Source organism: Oncorhynchus masou, chromosome 2 (assembly GCF_036934945.1).
Source record: "Oncorhynchus masou masou isolate Uvic2021 chromosome 2, UVic_Omas_1.1, whole genome shotgun sequence".
NCBI lineage: Eukaryota > Metazoa > Chordata > Actinopteri > Salmoniformes > Salmonidae > Oncorhynchus > Oncorhynchus masou.
The window spans coordinates 19469174-19489460 of record NC_088213.1 but is presented as its reverse complement, the minus strand read 5'-3'; the positions used below and the strand labels follow the sequence as shown (position 1 = coordinate 19489460).

General features: G+C 41.6%; 1 protein-coding gene and 1 non-coding gene across 2 annotated transcripts; both read right to left on the bottom strand.

Moving 5' to 3' along the window:
• Positions 1 to 3438: 3438 nt before the first annotated feature.
• On the bottom strand, positions 3439 to 14423 carry LOC135552715 (uncharacterized). The gene is made up of 7 exons (XM_064984516.1): positions 14337 to 14423; positions 13862 to 13914; positions 11359 to 11661; positions 9520 to 9579; positions 9180 to 9224; positions 6544 to 6605; positions 3439 to 3543 (listed from the first exon to the last, which is right to left on the bottom strand). Exons 1-7 carry the CDS (start codon positions 14348 to 14350, stop codon positions 3439 to 3441), a joined length of 642 nt encoding a protein of 213 aa, XP_064840588.1. The 5' UTR covers positions 14351 to 14423.
• Positions 8531 to 8720, bottom strand: LOC135506390 (U2 spliceosomal RNA). Its single transcript, XR_010450476.1, has one exon. It is a non-coding gene; the product is annotated as a U2 spliceosomal RNA (small nuclear RNA).
• Positions 14424 to 20287: the final 5864 nt, after the last annotated feature.

Here is a 20287-nt window from a genome sequence, read left to right as displayed (position 1 = left end):
TCAACAGTTGGCACAGCTTTGTTATATACAGGCACAAAGCGGCTGCCAAATTGGGCCGTGGATCTTAGATTCTTATCCTGTTTTACAGAGGTAAAGGTGGCCTGCGACAGTGTGGTATTGGGACGCAGGACAAACCATATGATGTCGTATTTCACCGTGATATCACATTCTAGATTGATGGTGCCTCCAAGTGTCACCTGTTGGACAGTCACATCAGCTGTGGTCAGCACCCAGATCAAAGCACCTGGAAAAGGAAGAGCATGTGTTAGCATGGGACATGTCTGCTTTATAGGGAATGTTATTACATAATTGACCAAACACTGAAAACATTTTTATGTGGCTCTAGCTTACATACACTCAATTAGTATTTGGTAGCATTGCCTTTAAATTGTTTAACTTGGGTCAAATGTTTCAGGTAGCCTTCCACAAGCTTCCCCACAGTAAGTTGGGTGAATTTTGGCCCATTCCTCCTGACAAAGCTGATGTAACTGAGTCTGGTTTGTAGGCCTCCTTGCTAACACATGCTTTTTCAGTTCTGCCCACAAATGTTCTATAGGATTGAGGTCAGGGCTTTGTTATGGCCACTCCAATACCTTGACTTTGTTGTGCTTAAGCCATTTTGCCACAACTTTAGAAGTATGCTTGGGGTCATTGTCCATTTGGAAGACCCATTTTCAACCAAGCTTTAACTTACTGACTGATGTCTTGAGATGTTGATTCAATACATCCACAGAATTCTCCTGCCTCATGATCCCATCTATTTTGTGAAGTGCACCAGTCCCTCATGCAGCAAAGCACCCCCACCACATGATGCTGCCACCCCTATGCTTAACGGTTGGGATGGTGTTCTTCGGCTTGCAAGCCTCCCTTTTTCCTCCAAACATAACAATGGTCATTATGATCAAACAGTTCAATTTTTGTTTCATCAAACCAGTGGACATTTCTACAAAAAGTACAATCTTTGTCCCCATGTGCAGTTGCTAACCGTAGTCTGGCTTTTTTGTGGCGGTTTTAGAGCAGTGGCTTCTTCCTTGCTGAGTGGCCTTTCAGGTTATGTCGATATAGGACTCGTTTTTACTGTGGATCTAGATACTTTTGTACCTGTTTCCTCTAGCATCTTCACAAGGTCCTTTGCAGTTGTTCTGGGATTGATTTGCACTTTTCGACCAAAGTACATTCATCGCTAGGAGACAGAAGGCGTCTCCTTCCTGAGCGCTATGACGGCTGTGTGGTCCCATGGTGTTTATACTTGCGTACTATTGTTTGTACTGATGTACGTGGTACCTTCAGGCATTTGGAAATTGCTCCCAGGGATGAACCAGATTTGAGGTCTACAATTTTTTTCTGAGGTCGTGGCTGATTTCTTTTGATTTTCCTATGATGTCAAGCAAAGAGGCACTGAGTTTGAAGGAAAGCCTTGAAGTACATCCACAGGTACACCTCCAATCCACAGGTATACCTCCAATTGACTAAATTAGCCTATCAGAAGCTTCTAAAGCCATGACATAATTTTCTGGAATTTTCCAAGCTGTTTAAATGCAGTCAACTTTGTGTATTTAAACTGCTGACCCACTGTAACAGTGTACTTAAAAAAATGTTTATACAAGAACATGGGTGTTTTATTCAATAGTGTTAACAGCAATGTGTTTGGTCCCTGACCTCTGCACTGCATGGGGCTGTTAATTCCCAGTATCTATTCAATAAAATTGTGCTATTGACTGCTATTTGTGCAAATACAGAAAATGAGATTGAGGAAACTTGCAAACTTAGAGCTGTTAAAAATAAGCTTCTGGTACAGTTCAAACCTTTGCTTAACGGGCTCATGGCGTCCCTCTGTTTCCTGTACCTGTGGTAGGTGGAGTTGTTACCCGCAGAAAAAATTACTTGTTAATGCATTCACATCCTATGCACTGTTCTTTCAGTAACTGACAGGAACCAATGAAGAAGAGAACATCTCTAACAATTCTGTTGTGAGTAGAAATGTATTTTATTCACTTGGAAGATACATGTTTTATATTTCTTTAGGTTTAAGTTCTTCTTTTAATTTGGTCTAAAAAATGTAAATGTGTTATGAACATTTGATTTAAATAGCCTCAGTCAATAATATGGTCTTTGTTTTTATGAAAGGTTCCATGTTCTGTGAGGCTTTTGGAGCAGGTCAAAATGAGATTCTAGTGGAACCAGGGGACACAGTCACCCTTGGCTGTGACATTACCCTGGAGTATGAGGTCATGTGGTTTGTTCTTCGTCCTGATGCCACTCTTTCAGTAGCCATCACAATAAAGACACATATACTCCTGAGCCTCAAAAGGTTTGATGGCCGTTTCGAGTCAGTGTATGACACAGGCCTGTTCAGAAGCAATCTGAGCATACTGAACATCTCAGAGAGTGACGTGGGTCTGTACTACAGTGTTGAGCAGAGGACTAACATATTTGAGATCGGAAGTGGGACCAAGCTCTCCCTTATCAGTGGTGGTGAGTAAACTCTGCATTATGACTGCATAACTGTGGTTTTGCATTGGGAGTGTTCTAAAGATATCCACCTGGTCAATGTTTAATCTCAGTCAATTCAGGATATGTATTTAAATTATAAATCTATACCAAAACACAGTTGGATGAAACAAATGTAATACATGTATTTGTCACAAGCTGCTATATGCACTAGATACATTTCTTAGTTGTTTTCAATACAGAATGTTTAAGTAGTATAAAGGGAAGCGCTACTAAGGTACACAATAGTACATGTTGGTAGACAGAAGGTGCTCGTTGGTAAAGGGGGTAAATTGGTCATTAAAAAGAAAGTATGACCAAGGCACTGTTCATAACATTAATAAAATGCCTTTATTTGTATGGCATGTTTAATAGAAACAAAAATGTTAAAATCCGTCACGTTTCCGCTGCATGGCCTTCGTCAGGGAGTACAAAGACATAATACAATGTCCTCTTTTAAACAGCTTTTCCAAGTAGCCCTCATTAGAAGAGGGAGTGGTTACAAAATTGGACACACCAAGTAAGCAATACTATACACATTAAAAAGTGAAATAATGTAGCTATGTTATCATAAAAACACAACTCCAAGCTAGAAGTATCAGAACAATTAAAAAAGGTAGTTCTAACCTTAAATACGACTGGAAGAAGTGTCAAGAATAAGAAAGCAATATATTCCATAGTACACTAGAACATAGCAAAAGATGAACAGTAAACATAGCTGAGGGCAATTGAGCAAAATGTCCACTAGATGACAGCAAATGGACCTATCACGACCTGATAGGAAAGGTGAGAAATCCATACCTTCATTTAAACCAGAGTATTTAGTGGCCTGTAGTTGGTAAATCCCAAAACTTTTCAGAATGTTTAAGATTGTTTTTCGATTGTGATAAATGTGATCAAATCTGATAGTCTTTATATTCACACAAGAAGGCTGTAAATAACAGCTGATCAGCTCTCTACTGTTGTTGGGATGAAGTTGTCATGGTTTATCATCTTGATCATAGCCCCCATGCTCTCTGTACTGGGGTCCGCTCTCTGCCTGTTGACGACCCGCTAAGAAATCATTTGCACCCAATAATTTTAACATTTTCACACAATCAGCTTTTTGAAATGTCTTCATATTTACATGGTGCACCTCACTCTGTCATCCAGCTGTTCTTTCTTTTTCACATTTATGATGTTTTTTTATCCATGTCCTGTTATAGATCCTGACAAATGAGAATTCTAGAACAACTTGGTTGAAGCCCGCCATCTAGTGGACCAATATCCAGAAAACAGGAAAGCTTCAATGCCATACAACTGCTCTTAAACGCTAGTAAAACCAAATGCATGCTTTTCAACCGTTCGCTGCCTGCACCCGCACGCCTGACTAGTATCACCACCCTGGATGGTTCCGACCTTGAATATGTGGACATCTATAAGTACCTAGGTGTCTGGCTGGACCGTAAACTCTCCTTCCAGACACATATCAAACATCTCCAATCGAAAATCAAATCTAGAGTCGGCTTTCTATTCCGCAACAAAGCCTCCTTCACTCACGCCTCCAAACTTACCCTACTAAAACTGACTATCCTACCGATCCTCGACTTTGGCGAAGTCATCTACAAAATAGCTTCCAACACTCTACTCAGCAAACTGGATGCAGTTTATCAGTGTCATCCGTTTTGTCACAAAAGCACTTTATACCACCCACCACTGCGACCTGTATGCTCTAGTCGGCTGGCCCTCGCTACATATTCATCGCCAGACCCACTGGTTCCAGGTCATCTACAAGTCCATGCTAAGTAAAGCTCCACCTTATCTCAGTTCACTGGTCACGATGGCGACACCCACCCGTAGCACGCGCTCCAGCAGGTGTATCTCACTGATCATCCCTAAAGCCAACACCTAGGCTTTCCAGTTCTCTGCTGCCTGTAACTGGAACGAATTGCAAAAATCGTTGAAGTTGGAGACTTATCTCCCTCACCAACTTCAAACATCTGCTATCTGAGCAGCCAACCGATCGCTGCAGCTGTACATAGTCTATCGGTAAATAGCCCACCCAATTTTACCTACCTCATCCCCATACTGTTTTTATTCATTTACTTTTCTGCTCACCAATATCTCTACCTGTACATGACTATCTGATCATTTATCACTCCAGTGTTAATCTGCAAAACTGTAATTATTTGCCTACCTCCTCATGCCTTTTGCACACAATGTATATAGACTCTCTTTTTTCCTACTGTGTTATTGACTTGTTTATTGTTTACTCCATGTGTAACTCTGTGTTGTCTGTTCTCACTGCTATGCTTTATCTTGGCCAGGTCGCAGTTGCAAATGAGAACTTGTTCTCAACTAGCCTACCTGGTTAAATAAAGGTGAAATAAAAAAATAAAGAATAAATATAAATTAGGGTAGAGGACCAAACATAATAAAATTGAAAGATGACAAATATAACATTTCTAGTGTTTGAGGTGTCCCGTGATCCACTGGGCCAAACTTCTGTCACTCCTTACATCTAAGTAGGTGGTCGATGGGGACTACAGATGTTCACACATTTTCCAGTGTTGAAATGCATGAGCAAAACGTTCAGGGCGTTGGAGATGGAAATGTATTGAATAGAACAATATTATTTTAGACATGATCTTAAAAATCACGTGTCACATCTACCAATTCATCCAAGGACCAATTGTCAAAACAGCAGTGGCTTAACCATAAATCTAACTATGCATTTGTTAATTATCTGAACAACCTGTTATGCTGCTATAACACTTTAACCAAATCAGATAAGAACAATTTATTAAAAGGTTAGAGATAGAAAATGTATAAGTCACTCCACAACTGGTTGAAAATACAGAACAGGATTTAAAACCACATTGTGGCGCACAGAGCTGAGACAGTAAGTCAAACATTGCACAGTACTTCCTTTGGCATCCTCTATAATATATTAAATCATCTAAATATTATTGCTATCAGCAATCATACATCTATACACATATGCAGAAACAAAAACAAAGTACAGTAGATAAGAGAATTCACTTCTAAAGGTCACAGATGGATGATGCAGCAAGCTTTGAAAATACATTTACATTATCGTTACCTGATCAAATGTAGCATTTCATTATAGCTGGACAGTTGGCAAGAGAAGTCATCCCTAATGTCCTTGTATAACCCACAGTAAAACAAGGCATAAGCTTCTGTTTGAGTGGAACTATCGTTCCAGAAGACGCATCTAAGGGAGTGATTGTATATCGACCAGTCTGAATAACAAGACGGGCCACTTCACATCTACATTCTGCAAAAGAGCATCTATATAGATAAAACTGAACTACCTAAAGTTCTGTCTCAAAAGAGCATTTTAAAAAGCCATTATATATGCAATTTGTTAACTGTAAAATGTGGGGATCTATGCCGACATTAAAACCTTTGATCATAAATAAATAATTTGTACAGTGAGTGTGGGATATTACCAGGGGTCAGTAACAGTTTCATAGTTGAACACCTCTTAACTTACTTTCTACAAAGTAGAAAGAACGTAATGCTGACAATGATCCTCCGTTATCAAGGATGAAGAAAATCATAAGTACAGTAATTGTGCAGTAAGGCTGAGGGTTTAAAGGGATAGTTTAGGATTTTACACAACTTATTGTTAGGCTTCTCACTCTGCCAGTAGTCTTTGGGCCAGGAGAAACAGTAATGCATGGTTCAGTTCCCTTTAAAACAGCCACTTCAAAATTTCACATAACTTAAGCCACCACTAGCTAACGCTCAATAGAAGAGAATGGGACATTGCATTTAGAAAGCACTTTCAAAAAGATTCCACCAGAGCAGACCAGCAAAAAACATGCCCGAGTTTGATTTGATTGATTAGAAATGCTCATGGCAAGCCCGAAGACAGGGCAAAATCATGTGTCTAGCCAGCCATAGTAACAAAGATCATTTTCATTGTTCTGCTGTGTCCATTGATGTATTTTGATTTAGAACTTGGAGCTCAGGCAAGGGAGGTTCTTCGTTCAACTTTTCTTTTCTTTTTCTGATGCATACTACTACTACCACCACCACCCCCCCCACCCCTAACACAACCACCACCCCCCCTACTGACACCAGCCCAGCAAGCTGTTCCACATGTAGACCTGCAGACAGAAAAAAAGAACTGTTATAGTACTAGATTATTTCCTGGTTCTAGTACTAACATATAAATGAACACAACTTGCCATACATGTAAACCCATGTTATGTAATGATTTCTCATGACAGAAAATGACTTGATAGCACTACTACAGGGAAGTCATAGTTGTCGCGAAACTAACGTCGACTTTGATATAACATTTGTGGTATTAGATGGGCATTGTTTTTCACCATATTGCCTAAGTCAATGTACTGTATAAAATGTGGCTAACATTCCATCTGAAGAGCTAATGGGTATGTAGGCTTGTGTGACAGCCCTGCTCAAACAACCAAGTCTGCTTTTCAAGGTCCTATTGAGCAGTAGAATCTGGTGCGCTAAAGTATTGAAACAATTACAAAAAAAAAAAAAACATTTAAAAAAATCTGAAAGTAATTAAAAGGCCTAATTCCCAGTTAAAATGTATAAATTTCCATGCGTTCTGTATCGCTAACGTTCTCTGAATCATTGTAGGAAAGAATGCAATCTCAGCAGCTTTCATGTGGTCCAAAACTTGAGCAAATTACACCAAAATGTACCGAATTATACTTTTACAAACATAATGCACCCACAGCGCTGGAAAGGTGTTTAGAACATGTTCTATAGTTGCCATGGTGTCCTAGGAGCGGCCTAAGAACAGAGATCCTGTAAAATATGTACATAGTTGTTTTGAATTATTCCTTTTCATCGTGTTTTTTATCGCATATATCTGAGAGGAGTGAGAGATAGTGGAACCCAGCAGAGCTAAGGCAGAGGGCGCGTAGAGTGGTGACTGGCTACTATTCTGAACTTAGTGTGGTGAGATGTCTGGCGCTCAGAGCTGCTAAGGCATCACCCAAGTGGTGGCTGCAGAGTGGAAGAGGAGAAGTCCAGTGGCTATACAACTCTGGCTGGTTCCCAGACTTGCCATCTACAAGATCATCAGCAGACTCAATCGTCTACCATCCTCTGTCTCGCTCCCGTTTTTTGCTCTTTACGCGCTTTGAAATTCTATGGAAAGCGTTAATGTAATAAATGATTATTAATTAATACAGTTAACTAGCGAGCTAACTTTGGATCTATCTAGGCTACTAGATAGGCCTTATGTTCAGAATTTGACATCCAAACGCTAATGTATAGTCTATTAACATTTAATACCATGCTGCAGCACTTAAGGGTCTATCAGAGTATCAAACGTGTACGCACAGCAGTGTTCTAAAATATTGGAGCATTGGGATCAAATTAAAGCAATTTCTATAACGGTCTAAACATTTAAATGAATAAGAGGACGCGCACTGGGAGATGCGTTGTTGGGAATTGTGGGGAGGTTCGCGGTCGGACTGTGCGTCGTCAGAAGATGGTTGTCTCAAAACTGCGTAGCTATGTCACAATGGGACGCAGGACGACGTCTCAGCGTCTGGATTATGATTACGCTTTACTCTCCCGCTCCGGTCAGCCGCACTTGAACAGAAACGCACATGATACAAACGTTGGCCTACACCAAAGAGACACAAACAGAACTCACGTTACAGTCACTGAAAGGATATTTCCCACTGATTTGTATAAAAAATATCAAGCGATGAGACGTTTGATAGAACCAATAGAGGAAAATCTTAATATTTATTATGGTATTGCGCACTACCGGAAAAAATAATAATAATCTGTATACATGCAACCCTGCAGTCCAATGGAAATGTTCCCACTTTTACCCAACCCCTCCGAAAGACACACATAGATATAAAGGTTGGACAGGTAGGAGCTGTTGTGTGCGTGTGCGTGGAGGTTACGTGCCTTGCTCAAAGGCATGCAGGCAATGGCATCTAGGTAACCTTAGCTTCCCGCCAGACTCGGGATTCAAACTGGCAACCATCTTGTTGTTGGCTTGCCTCTCTAACCAATAGGCTACCTGCAGCCAGAGAAGTGCACCCTTCCTGGAGATACTGCATTACTCGGTCGATGCGTGCAGGGGACAGAGCAAGCCCCAATTCCATCTCCCCGTTCCAAAATACAATTTCATATATGGTCCCCAAATAAGGAACATATCAGATAATAACTGATTTTTAAACTAATACTACAAGGTAGAGAAGGCAAAAAAGTTTAAGTATCTTGACTGTCCAACTAAATATGGCCAGAGGAGCCAGATGTGGGCATATACACAAGCACACACATTCCAAAACAAATTGGCATATAAACCAGATCTGACCCACTTCTAGCTCCTGATCATTGAGACTGCAAAATAAATTACATTGAATTTTGCTCAACTTTACTTTCTAGTTCTACATGACAGATCCCCCAAAATTACCTGGAATGTATTTTATTTCAAATACAAACATTCAATATTTAGAATGATGCTGTGTGCTAGTTCACAGCACAGCTGTCTTTGTGATGTTAAAATGTGGCCTTTCAATGATTGGCAGTTTTCACTTATGGTACAATTCTGTTGGTTCTACTGTGATAAACAAGCTCATTAAGTGCTTGGTAGATAGGTTCAAATAGTATAACCCAACATATGCACTACACAGATCATAGTCTACTTCAACTTAATGATCAGAAGATGATTATACCTGATGTGGTTGTAGATGGTTGGGAGGCTGAACTCTCAATTCTTCCTGAAAATACATTATAAGCAAAATACACTTGTGCTTGAATAACAAATATTTCTGCACAACAGTTCTTTATCTCAGTGTTTCCCAAACTTGGTCCTGGAGACCACAACGGGTGCACATTTAGTTTTTTTGCCTTAGGACTACACAGCTGATTCAAATAATCAAAGCTTGATGAGTTCATAATTTTAAATCAGCTGTGTAGTGCTAGGGGGGGAGAAAAAATTAACAAATGGGGACCTTAGGTTTGAGAAACCCTGCATGATTTACTTCCAGGTTAAAGATCAGGTGTCAATAATACCTCCTGGTGTGGTTGAAGATGGTTGCGCGGCTGCTATGATGATTGAACCCTCAGTGCTATCTGAAAATATATCATATGCAAAGTATGCTTAATTAGTCTGTGTTAAATAGTGCTGCAATGTTTACAATAGCAATAACAGCTTATAACTGATGTTTTATCCCTTCAGTACAGCTAAGCAACAGTGGAACTCCAGAAACCGTAACATACAGTTGAAGTCGGAAGTTTACATACACCTTAGACATTTAAACTCAGTTTCACAATTCCTGACATTTAATCCTAGGCAAAATTCCCCGTCTTAGGTCAGTTAAGATTACCACTTTATTTTAAGAATGTGAAATGTCAGAATAATAGTAGAGTGTGATTTATTTTAGCTTTTATTTCTTTCATCAAATTCCCAGTGGGTCAGAAGTTGACATATGATCAATTAGTATTTGGTAGAATTGCCTTTAAATTGTTTAACTTGGGTCAAACGTTTCAGGTAGCCTCAAAACAAGCTTCCCACAATAAGTTGGGTAAATTTTGGCCCATTCCTCCTGACAGAGCAGGTGTAACTGAGTCAGGTTTGTAGGCCTCCTTGCTCGCACACTTTTTTTCTGCCCAAAATTGTTCTATAGGATTGAGGTCAGGGCTTGGTAATGGCCACTCCAATACCTTGACTTTGTTGTCCGTAAGCCATTTTGCCACAACTTTAGAAGTATGCCTGGGGTCATTGTCCATTTGGAAGACCCATTTTCAACCAAGCTTTAACTTACTGACTGATGTCTTGAGATGTTGCTTCAATATATCCACATCATTTCCCTCCTCATGATGCCATCTATTTTGTGAAGTGCACCAGTCCCTCCTGCAGCAAAGCACCCCCAACAACATGATGCTGCCACCCCCATGCTTTACAGTTGGGATGGTGTTCTTCGGCTTGCAAGCATCCCCCTTTTTCCTCCAAACATAACAATTATGGCCAAACAGTTCTATTTTTGTGTCATGAAACCAGAGGACATTTCTACAAAAAGTACGATCTTTGTCCCCATGTGCAGTTGCAAACTGTAGTCTGGTTTTTTAATGGCGGTTTTGGAACAGTGGCTTCTTCCTTGCTGAATTGCCTTTCAGGTCATGTCAAAATAAGACTTGTTTTACTGTGGATCTAGATACTTTTGTACCTGTTTCCTCCAGCATCTGGGATTGATTTGTACTTTTTGCACCAAAGTACATTCATCTCTAGGAGACAGAACGCTTCTCCTTCCTGAGCGGTATGACGGCTGCATGGTCCCATGGTGTTTATACTTGCGTACTATTGTTTGTAAAGATGAACGTGGTACCTTCAGGCATTTGGAAATTGCTCCCAAGGATGAACCAGGCTTGTAGATGTCTACAATTTGTTTTCCTGGGGTCTTGGCTGATTTCCCCATGATGTCAAGCAAAGAGGCACTGAGTTTGAAGGTAGGCCTTGAAATTCATCCACAGGTACACCTCCAATTGACTCAAATTATGTCAATTAGCCTATCAGAAGCTTATAAATCCATGACATCATTTTCTGGAATTTTACAAGTTGTTTAAAGGCAGTCAACTTAGTGTATGTAAACTTCTGGAATTGTGATACGGTGAATTATAAGTGAAATAATCTGTCTGTAAACAATTGTTGGGAAAATGACTTGTGTTATGCACAAAGTAGATGTCCCAACCGACTTGCCAAAATTATAGTTGGTTAACAAGAAATTTGTGGAGTGGTTGAAAAACAAGTTTTAATGACTCCAACCTAAGTGTATGTAAACTTCAACTGTACTTCCACTCAATTCTTTTAATGCAAAAAAATAAAATAAAAAAAATGGACAGGAGACTTCTTACTTGTCATTTTAAGTGCAATTCTCGGTTGACCTGGAAGACCACCGTCTGTATAATAAACTGTCTCTGTATCTTCTTTGGTTACATTGTGAATTACAACAGTACAGCCATTGGAGTCATTTATCAGCTGGATCCTGCCCAGATAATTTGGCCCCTCAGTGGGCACGTTGTTCTCATACGTGACCACTGGGCCTTTTCTCTCTGTGTATAATCCGAAGTCCGACTCAGGACACTGGCCATCAGTTATTGGTATAGTTACGGACCCTCCTCTGGTTACACTAAGATAACGTATACCTGAGTGTAGCACTGTAAAAATGAGAGGACACCATTAGCATATTCTTTTAACAACATAAGCAAAAATAATTTAACATGATGTTGCTCCCGAGGCTCACTTTCAAGATGCTAGTGCTATCTACATACACTTTCCCTCATCCAACAAGACAAGTAATTACATAAACAAAGTGCTGGTCTGAACTCCAGCATTTTGGATATTAAATGATACAATGACTAGGAGGTTAAAAGGTACAGAATCAGCATATTTTCCTCCATATCAGGTGAACTGAATTACAGCACTTTTTGTGGATAGTGCCCCCCATTTGAGGGGACCAAAAGTATTTGGACAAATTCACTTAAGTGTGTATTCAATTAATCAAAAATTATCATATTTGGTCTCAAACTTGGCATGTAATGATGACATCAAACTTGTTACTTTAAACTTTTTGCATGCATTTGCTGTTTGTGTTTCAAATTATTTTGTGGCCAACAGAAACAGTTGGAACAGTAAATAAGGTATTGTGTCATTTTTATTGTAAATAAAAATAGAATGTTTCTAATCACTTCTAAATGAATGTGGATGCTACCATGATTATGGATAGTCTTGAATGAATCATGAATAATGATGAGAAAGTTAGACACAAAATTGTCTGGAGCGATGGTGTTCTCCGTTTTGCTCTACGACCCCCACAAGCATGTAGCGTCCAAACAGTTTGGGATACCCCTCTGTGGAAAGGTGAGACTCTCACAAACATGTACATGTGGGTTGTTTTTCTCTAAGACCATGGCCACAGGAAGAATGAGTGCTGAGGGTGCTGCAGCACCCCCTGAAAAATCTGAATATTAATATCATAATTTCACAAAAGTAGTTCACTGGACCTTCACTAGTCCTGTATTAGCAGTCAGATATAGCCTTCTCTAGCGCAGCCCCCAAAAATGACAGCGCTGCAATATATATATATATATCAGTGTATTGCAGCATAAATCGTGCATGCATTGGATTGCAATGCAGGTGTGGTAAAATAATCCCGTCCAGTTTAATGAATTATAGTGTAGGCTAATTCGAGACCGAGTGGCGCAGTGTTTAAGACACTGCATCGCAGTGCGAGAGGATTACGTAAATCCCAGGCTGTACCACAACCAACCGTGATCGGGAGTCCCATAGGGCGGCGTACAATTGGCCCAGCTTCGTCCGGGTTGGGGAAGGGTTTGGCTGGGGTAGGCCATCATTGTAAATAAACGTGAATAGTTTACAATGACGGCCTACCCCGGCCAAACTTGGACGACACTGGGCCAATTGTGCGCCGCCCTATGGGACTCCCAATCACAGCCGGATGTAATTCAGCCTGGATTTGAAACAGGGACTATGGTGACACCTCTTGCACTGAGATACAGTGCCTAAGACCGCTACGCCACTCAGGAGCCCAGAAGAACAGTGGCCTCCATTCTTAAAACGGACAAAGTTTGAGCTGGCCACCCAGACAAACTGAGCAATCGGGGGAAGAAGGGCCTTGGTCAGGGAGGTGACCAAGCACCTGATGGTCACACTGACAGAGCTCCAGAGTTCCTCTGTGGATATGGGAGAACTTTCTAGGACAACCATCTCTGCAGCACCCCAACAATCAGGCCTTTATGGTAGAGTGACCAGAGGGAAGCCACTCCTCAGTGAAAGGCACATGACAGCCCACTTGGTTTGGCAAAAGGCACCTAAAGGACTCTGGCCATGAGAAACAATTCTATGGTCTGATGAAACCTAGTCTGAAAGCAAAGGTCACATCTGGAGGAAACCTGGTACCATCCCTATGGTACCCCCTGTATATAGCCTCACCACTGTTAATTTACTGCTGCTCTTTAATGATTTGTTACTTTTATTTCTTATACATTTTTTGGGGCGGCAGGGAAGCCTAGTGGTTAGAGTGTTGGACTAGTAACCAGAAGGCAGCAAGTTCAAACCCCCGAGCTGACAAGGTACAAATCTGTCGTTCTGCCCCTGAACAGGGAGTTAACACACTGTTCCCAGGCCGTCATTGAAAATAAGAATTTGTTCTTAACTGACTTGCCTGGTTAAATAAAGGTCAAATTAAAAAAGTAAAAAATGTTTACTTCACATTTACGTTTGTAACAACTGCACTGTTGGTAAAGGGCTTGTAAATAAGCATTTCACTGTAAGGTCTACACACCTGTTGTATTCGGCGCATGTGACAAAATTTGATTTATTTAATTAAAAACCAACCTGAGCTCGACTGGCTGGAAGAAAGGAACCAGATGACTGCAACACTCAGACAACTAAAAAGAAATTGACAACTTGTTATCGACAAACTTTCATAATCAAGAGACTGTTAAGAGATGGCCATTATTAATATAAAAGGTCTGATCGTTGCTAGCCCATTTGATTTCTGGCTTCGTATTGAACTTCTGACGTTAACGTTACTTCATCATGGTCAAATTAGCTGACGTTACATATATTACAGCTAGTGATCTGTCGTCAGCTTTAACGTTAACCTACATTATCACAGACGCCGGTCAATGAAAAAAAAACGCGACATAGCCAAGTTAACTAGCTACAGACCGAGAAGGTAGCTAGCGTTGACTTTGCTAGCTAGCTTGCCTGAGAGAGCAAACTCGCAGAAAAAGTAGAGTTAACCTTGTCTAAACAGTAGATATCGGTCAGAATTGATGGCACATAGTCAAACAAGCAGAAAACTTACCTACGGAAATGCATATTGTTTAATTAGTTATAGCTGAAGACTAATTTTCGTCCTGGAAATCTATAATCTACCTCGAACAGCACTAGCGGTATGCTGGGAGCAGTGGCTAAAGCTACAGTATATTCACATTGCCGGGGTTAACAAACTTCCCGCCGTAAGGCGGTCAAGTAGATTTATACCACCCCCTTGTTGTGAATATTCGCTCTAGTTCTACCAATAGCGAAGCAGAGCCAACGCTCTAATCCAGATGGTTGCCAACCGCCATATACAATCCACAGAAGCCGCAGCGCAGATTAATGCAGGGGGGAAATTACGGTGAACATGAGTACATAGTGCTTTCTAGAAAGCAGCTAAAAACCCAGTGCAGTTAGGCAGGCTTTAGCCACAGAAAAAAAGGGAAACCGTTTAGATTTAGTTATACAAAATGTGTTTACCTAGTTAACGTTAGTTGGCTATCATCTACATCAGTGTTAAACTCATGCATATTATTTGTAATCTCACATCTGGCTCAATAAACCAAAGTATCATGATGAAACGAAGTAAACTATTAAAATAAACATTTTGCTTAGTTAAAATAAATACGTCTACGTACCAACGCTATTTCCAAACCACCACACTTCTTCACTGCATGCTGTTTCTGAACTGCTGTGGCGGGAAACTGGAGGGAGTGGTTTAGTGGTAGGCGGAGTCAGAGGGAGCGTTCGTTTTGTGCCCTGGTTCATAAATCAGAGCATCCTTTTTCCTCACCCATCCTGATACACTAATGCGGCCAACCGCAATGATAGGCTCGATGATTCGCCAGGGCCAACTACTTGAACTTTCAAAGAAAACATTTACAACCAGGACATCTACTCGAAACGGTGCATGAGGAAGGCCCGCATGATCATCAAGGACCACACATACCCCAGCCAGGAGCTGTTCACTTCTTACTGAACCCAAACCGGCTGCGCGCTTGAGCTATCGTGCATAAATTGATTTTGTCCCCCCACACCAAACGCGATCACGATACGCAGGTTAAAATATCAAAACAAACACTGAACCAATTATATTAATTTGGGGACATGTCGAAAAGCATTAAACGTTTATGGCAATTTAGCTAGCAAATGCTAGCTAATTTGTCCTATTTAGCTAGCTTGCTGTTACTCGATAATTTGTCATGGGATATAAACATTGAGTTGTTATTTTACCCGAAATGCACAAGGTCCTCTACTCCGCCAATTAATCCACACAAAAACGGTCAACCAAATAATTTCTAGTCATCTCTCTTCATTCCAGGCTTTTTCTTCTCTTGACTTAATATTGCGATTGGCAACTTTCATAAATTAGGTGCATTGGGGTCGTTCGTCCTCTGTCCTCCCACTTGGGTATATAACCAATGAGGAAATGGCACGTGGATACTTGCTTCAATAAACCTACCTGCCTTTCTCGTTGGCGCTTGCGAGCAGTGTGGCTTGAATAACATGGATTTCTAAATATATTTTGCAGTGCGGTCAGTGTTGTAAAATAAATGTAGAAATGTATGTTATTCAAGTATTGCACCCATACTGCTCTTGCGTCAACGAGCATCTGCGTTGCCAAGGGCACGGACCCAAACTGGCTGCGCATGTACTCCATCGTGTATACATTTATTTTGTCCCCCTCACACATTTTACATTTACATTTAAGTCATTTAGCAGACGCTCTTATCCAGAGCGACTTACAAATTGGGCCAAACGTGATTTAATGTGTGTGTTTGTGGATGTCTGTATAAAAAATATAAAGTCAAGAGAAGTAAAAGCCTGGAAGGAAGAGAGATGACTAGAAACAATTCAGCTGACCGTTTTATGTGTGGATTAATTGGCGGCGTAGAGGACCTTGTGCATTTCAGGTAAAATAACAACTCAATGTTTAAATCCCATGACAAATTAGCTAGCAACAGCAAGCGAGCTAAATAGGACAAATTAGCTAGCAAGTGCTAGCTAAATTGCCATAAATGTTTAATGCTTTTCTACCTGTCCCCAAATTAATGTAATTGGTTCAGAGTTTGTTTTGATATTTTAACCTGCGTATCGTGATCGCGTTTGGTGTGGGGGGACAAAATAAATTTATGCACGATGGCGCACTTGCGCAGCCGGTTTGGGTTCTGTGTTAGGCTACTCCTGTCTGGCAGCCTGTATCGGAACAAGGGGTCCGATACCAACAGGTTTAGACAATTTCTGACTACAAGTCGTCAGACTGCTGAACACTTGAACTGGATCTGCTCTGATACTCTGCACCTTAACACACACTCACACTGACATCCACAAACACACACATTAACTCAAATCAAAGTTTATTTGTCATGTGCGCTGAATACAACAGGTGTAGACCTTACAGTGAAATGTTTACTTACAGGCCCTAACCAACAGTGCAATTTCTAAGTAAAAAGGAAATGTATTAGGTGAACAATAGATAAGGAAATGAATAAAAACAACAGTGAAAAATAACAGTAGCGTTACCAGTACCTGTTCAGGAGTCTTATGGCTTGGCGGTAAAAACTGTTGAGAAGCCTGTTGGTCCTAGACTTAGAGAGAACAGTCTATGACTGGGGTGGCTGGAGACTTTGACAATTTTTAGGGCCTTTGACTGACACCTGCTGGTATAGCGGTCCTGGATGGCAGGCAGCTTAGCCCCAGTGATGTAGTGGGCCATACGCATTACCCTCTGTAGTGCCTTGCGATCGGAGGCTGAGCAGTTGTCGTACCAGGCAGTGATGCAACCAGTAAGAATGCTCTTAATGTTGCAGCTGTAGAACCTTTTGAGGATCTGAGGACCCATTGCAAATCTTTTAGTTTCCTAAGGGGGAACATGCTTTGTCGTGCCCTCTTCACGACTGTCTTGGTGTGTTTGGACCATTCTAGTTTGTTGGTGATGTGGACACCAAGGAACTTGAAGCTCACAATCTGCACCACTACAACCCGTCGATGAGATTGGGGGTGTGCTCGGTCCTCCTTTTCCTGTAGTCCACAATCATATCCTTAGTCCTGGTTATGTTGAGGGATAGGTTGTTATTCTGGCACCACCCGGCGAGGTTTCTGACCTCCTCCCTATAGGCTGTCTCGTCATTGTCTGATCAGGCCTTTTGTCTACAAACTTAATTATGGTGTTGGAGTTGTGTCTGGCCACCCAGTCGTGGGTGAACAGGGAGTACAGGAGGGGACTGAGCACGCACCCCTGAGGGGCTCCGTTGTTGAGGATCAGCGTGGCAGATGTGTTGCTACCTACTCTCACCACCTGGGGGCAGCCTGTCTGTAAGTCCAGGATCCAGTTACAGAGGGAGGTGTTTAGTCCCATTATCCTAAGCTTAATGCTACACACACATCACAGCTGCTGCTACCAGACTATTATTATGATTGCAAAGTACCCTAGGCTGCTATACAATTTAAACACTTGACCCCCAACCCCCCCTTCCCAAAAATGGTGCCTTCCTGTGTTATACTGATGCTAACATGTTTATTCTATTCTACTGAGCCATTTACTTTGTTCGTATTCTTAAACACTACGTGACCAAAAGTATGCGGACACCTGCTCATCGAACATCTCATTCCAAAATCATGGGCTTTAATATGGAGTTGGTCCCCCCTTTGCTGCAATAACAGCCTCTACTCTAGATGTTAGAACATTGCTACAGGGATTTGTTTCCATGCCACAAGAGCATTAGTAAAGTCGGGCACTGATGTTGGGCGATTAGGCCTGGCTTGCAGTCTGTGTTCCAATTCATCCCAAAGGTGTTCAATGGGGTTGAGGTCAGGGAGCTGTGCAGGCCAGTCAAGTTCTTCCACACCGATCTCAACAAACCATTTATGTATGGACCACGCTTTGTGCACGGGGGCATTGTCATGCTGAAACAGGAAAGTGCCTTCCCCAAAAAGTTGGAAGCGTCGAATCGTCTAGAATTTCATTGTATTTAAAAAATATATATATATTTAACCTTTATTTAACCAGGTAGGCCAGTTGAAAACAAGTTATCATTTGCACCTGTGACCTGGCCAAGATAAAGCAAAGCAGTTTGACACATACAACAACACAGAGTTACACATGGAATAACAAACATACACTCAATAATACAGTAGGAAAATCTATATACAGCATGTGCAAATGAGTTAGGATAAGAAAGGTAAGGCACGGTGGCGAAGTAATTACAATATAGCAATTAAACACTGGAATGGTAGGATGTGCAGAGTATGAATGTGCAAGTTGAGATACTGGGGTGCAAAGGAGTAAGATAAATAAATAAATACAGTATGGGGATGAGGTAGATTGGATGGGCTATTTACAGATGAGCTATGTACAGGTGCAGTGATCTATGAGCTGCTCTGACAGCTGGTGCTTAAAGCTAGTGAGGGAGGTAAGAGTCTCCAACTTCAGAGTTGTTTGCAGTTCGTTCCAGTCATTGGCAGCAGATAACTGGAAGGAGAGGTGGCCAAAGGAAGAATTGGCTTTGGGGGTGACCGGTGAGATATACCGGCTGGAGCGCGTGCTACGGGTGGGTGCTGCTATGGTGACCAGTGAGCTGAGATAAGGTGGGGCTTTACCTAGCAAAGACTTGTAGATGACCTGGAGCCAGTGGGTTTGGCGATGAGTATGAAGCGAGGGCCAGCCAACGAGAGCATACAGGTCACAGTGGTGGGTAGTATATGGGGCTTTGGTAACGAAACGGGTGGCACTGTGATAGACTGCATCCAATTTGTTGAGTAGAGTGCTGGAGGCTATTTTGTAAATGACATTGCCGAAGTCGAGGATTGGTAGGACGGTCAGGTTTACGAGGGTATGTTTGGCAGCATGAGTGAAGGTTGCTTTGTTGTGAAATAAGAAGCCAATTCTAGATTTAACTTTGGATTGGAGATGTTTAATGTGGGTCTGGAAGGAACTTTTACAGTCTAGCCAGACACCTAAGTATTTGTAGTTGTCCACATATTCTAAGTCAGAACCATCCAGAGTAGTAATGCTGGAAGGGCAGGGCAGGTGCGGGCAGCGATCTGTTGAAGAGCATGCATGTAGTTTTACTTGCATTTAAAAGCAGTAGGAGGCCACAGAAGGAGAGTTGTATGGCATTGAAGCTCATCTGGAGGTTAGTTAACACAGTGTCCAACGAAGGGCCAGAAGTATACAGAATGGTGTCGTCTGCGAAGAGGTGGATCAAAGAATCACCAGCAGCGAGAGCGACATCATTGATGTATACAGAGAAGAGAGTCGGCCCGAGAATTAGACCCTGTGGCACCCCCATAGAGACTGCCAGAGGTCCGGACAACAGGCCCTCCAATGTGACATACTGAACTCTATAGGAGAAGTAGTTGGTGAACCAAGCAAGGCAATCATTTGAGAAACCAAGGCTGTTGAGTCTGCCAATAAGAATGTTTTGATTGACAGAGTCGAAAGCCTTAGCCAGGTTGATGAATACGCTGCACAATAATGTCTCTTATCGATGGCAGTTATGATATCGTTTAGAACCTTGAGCGTGGCTGAGGTGCACCCATGACCAGCTCTGAAACCAGATTTCATAGTGGAGAAGGTACGGTGAGATTCTAAATGGTTGGTAATATGTTTGTTAACTTGGCTTTCAAAGACCTTAGAAAGGCAGTGTAGAATAGATATAGGTCTATAGCAGTTTGGGTCTAGAGTGTCTCCCTCTTTGAAGAGGGGGATGACCGCAGCAGCTTTCCAATCTATGGGAATCTAAGATGACACAAAAGAGAGGTTGATTAGGCTAGTAATAGGGGTTGCAACAATTTCAGCAGATAATTTTAGAAAGGGAGGGTCCAGATTGTCTCGCCCGGCTGATTTGTAGGGGTCCAGATTTTGCATCTCTTTCAGAACATCAGCTATCTGGATTTGGGTGAAGGAGAAGTGGGGGAGGTTTGGGCAAGTTGCTGTGGGGAGCGCAGGGCTGTTGACTGGGTAGGGGTAGCCAGGTGGAAAGCACGGCCAGCCGT